Source organism: Sapajus apella, unplaced genomic scaffold (assembly GCF_009761245.1).
Source record: "Sapajus apella isolate SASKATOON/1434 unplaced genomic scaffold, GSC_monkey_1.0 scaffold135, whole genome shotgun sequence".
Lineage (NCBI taxonomy): Eukaryota > Metazoa > Chordata > Mammalia > Primates > Cebidae > Sapajus > Sapajus apella.
Window position 1 is genome coordinate 2,754,410 of NW_022437075.1, and position 2,202 is coordinate 2,756,611.

The 2,202-nt window shown below is 47.7% G+C and overlaps 1 protein-coding gene across 1 annotated transcript in view; it reads right to left on the reverse strand.

Annotated features, from left to right (window-relative positions):
• NLRP9 (NLR family pyrin domain containing 9) overlaps positions 1 to 2,202 on the reverse strand; it is a 23,455-nt gene that overhangs the window by 4,038 nt on the left and 17,215 nt on the right. The window contains exons 7-8 of the mRNA XM_032263305.1: positions 1,969 to 2,139; positions 1,048 to 1,218 (exon numbers count right to left, since the gene is read on the reverse strand). Coding sequence (XP_032119196.1) covers positions 1,048 to 1,218; positions 1,969 to 2,139 — 342 coding nt within the window. The remainder of the gene's footprint in view (positions 1 to 1,047; positions 1,219 to 1,968; positions 2,140 to 2,202) is intronic.

Consider the following 2,202-nt stretch of genomic DNA (forward strand, 5'->3'; position numbering starts at 1 on the left):
AAAAAAAAAAAAAAAAAAAAAAAACAATTTGTATTCATTTTATGTTCATATGCCCCAGGCACATTCATTGCTTATTTAAAAATTTATATAAAAACAAACATATTGTGAGCTTTTTTTCAGAGACATTAATATAATGAATTCATGTACCCATCACAAACTTCAACAATTATCAATGTTCAGCCTCTTCCATATACCCACCCATTTTTAATAAAAAAAACTTTTAAAAATGAAAAAAACAGCCGGGCGCGGTGGCTCAAGCCTGTAATCCCAGCACTTTGGGAGGCCGAGGCAGGTGGATCACGAGGTCAAGAGATCGAGACCATCCTGGTCAACATGGTGAAACCCCGTCTGTACTAAAAATACAAAAATTAGCTGGGCATGGTGGCGCACGCCTGTAGTCCCAGCTACTCAGGAGGCTGAGGCAGGAGAATCGCCTGAACCCAGGAGGCGGAGGTTGCGGTGAGCCGAGATCGCGCCATTGCACTCCAGCCTGGGTAACAAGAGCGAAACTCCGTCTCAAAAAAAAAAAAAAAAAAAAAAAAAAGAAAAAAACAAAATCAGAAGGAAAAATAACTTAAAAAATTCATCCCACAGATTTAAAGCAAGTCCACTCTAAATGCAGACCTAATTTTCCAAACGACGTTAACTGCTGCCATTTAACGAATATCTTTCTGGATCGAGACCCTGCTCAGCCCTTTCCAGAAGCCCTCCCTAGTCTGAGCTGGGGTTGCATATTTACGGCAACGTAAGGAGATGACGTTTCAGGAGAGCAGTGGTTCTCACCTGGGGCAACTGTGTCTCCAGGGGGCTTTCGACAATTTCTGGAGCTCTTTTTGGTTGTCATCACTCAGGGAGGTGCTACTGGCACCTCATGAGAAAGGCCAAGAACGCTGCTTGACATCTTACAATGTGCAGGGGGGCCCAGGGCAGGCCCCACAACAAAGAATCCTCCAGCCTGGTGTCCATCATGTCGTGGTTGGGCAAACAGCCAATGAACTTAGCTCATTCTGAAGTCACTCACCACCAAGGGAAACAGCGTCCACTCACCCCAGCATCTGCAGGACGCAGTCCGGGTGGCTCAAAGCCCCACACAGCAACACCACGCCCTCAGGGTCCAAGGTAATCCAGTCAAGGTTCAGGCTCCTCAGTGTTTTGCTGGCTACCAGTGCCTCGGCTAGGTCTTCACAGCAGGCATGGGTGATCCGACATGTTTGCAGCCTGCAAAAGGGAAACCGGAGAAACCACCTTGGCTTTGGGCAGGCTGGAAGGCAGCCACTGCTTGCTGCTGTTGTTGCTCTTTTAAGACAGCTTCACCAGGCCGGAGTGCAATGGGGTGATCTCGGCTCACCGCAACCTCCACTCCAGGGTTCAAGTGATTCTCCTGCCTCAGCCTCCCAAGTAGCTGGGATTACAGGCATGTACCACCACACCTGGCTAATTTTTTTTATTTTTAGTAGAGATAGGGTTTCACCATGTTGGCCAGGCTGATCTCAAACTCCTGACCTCAGGTAATCTGCCTGCCTCGGCCTCTCAAAGTGCTGGGATTACAGGCCTAAGCCACTGCACCCAGCCAGGCACACCATTGTTACCTGTCGGTGACATACCTCCAGGCAGGGGACTTTACAGTCTAAAAGAGCGGTTCTCAGCCAGGGCGATTGTGCTCCTGGGGGATGTGTGTCTAGTGACATTTATCCCAACTGAAGAGTGCTGCTGGCAACTTGAGAATAGTGGCCAGGGCCACAGCTCACATCCTGTGATGCATAGGGCGGCCCCCAAGGCAAGTAACTCTCCAGTCCCAAACAGCAAGAGTATCAAGACTGAGCAAACCCTGGGACAGCATTTCATGCAACAGATCATCCCAGACAGACTCGCTTTTAAACCTGCCCTCTTCCATTCTGTCAGCCCTCCAGCTTTTCCTATTCTAGAAATAGGTAAATTTTCCTACGATGATGGTCAGTAGATACTCACCCAAGACACTCTAATTTACAGTTAGGATGCTTCAAAGCTTCACATAACTGTTTGACACCAGCATCTCCTATTTCATTATGCCCAAGTTTCAGGATCTTCAGTTTTTCATTGCAGATGAGAACATCAGCAATGTCCTTACAGGAATCGGAAGTAAGGAAACAAGCCATCAACCTGTGGGGGGAAAATACACACACACACACACACACACACACACACACACACACACACACACAC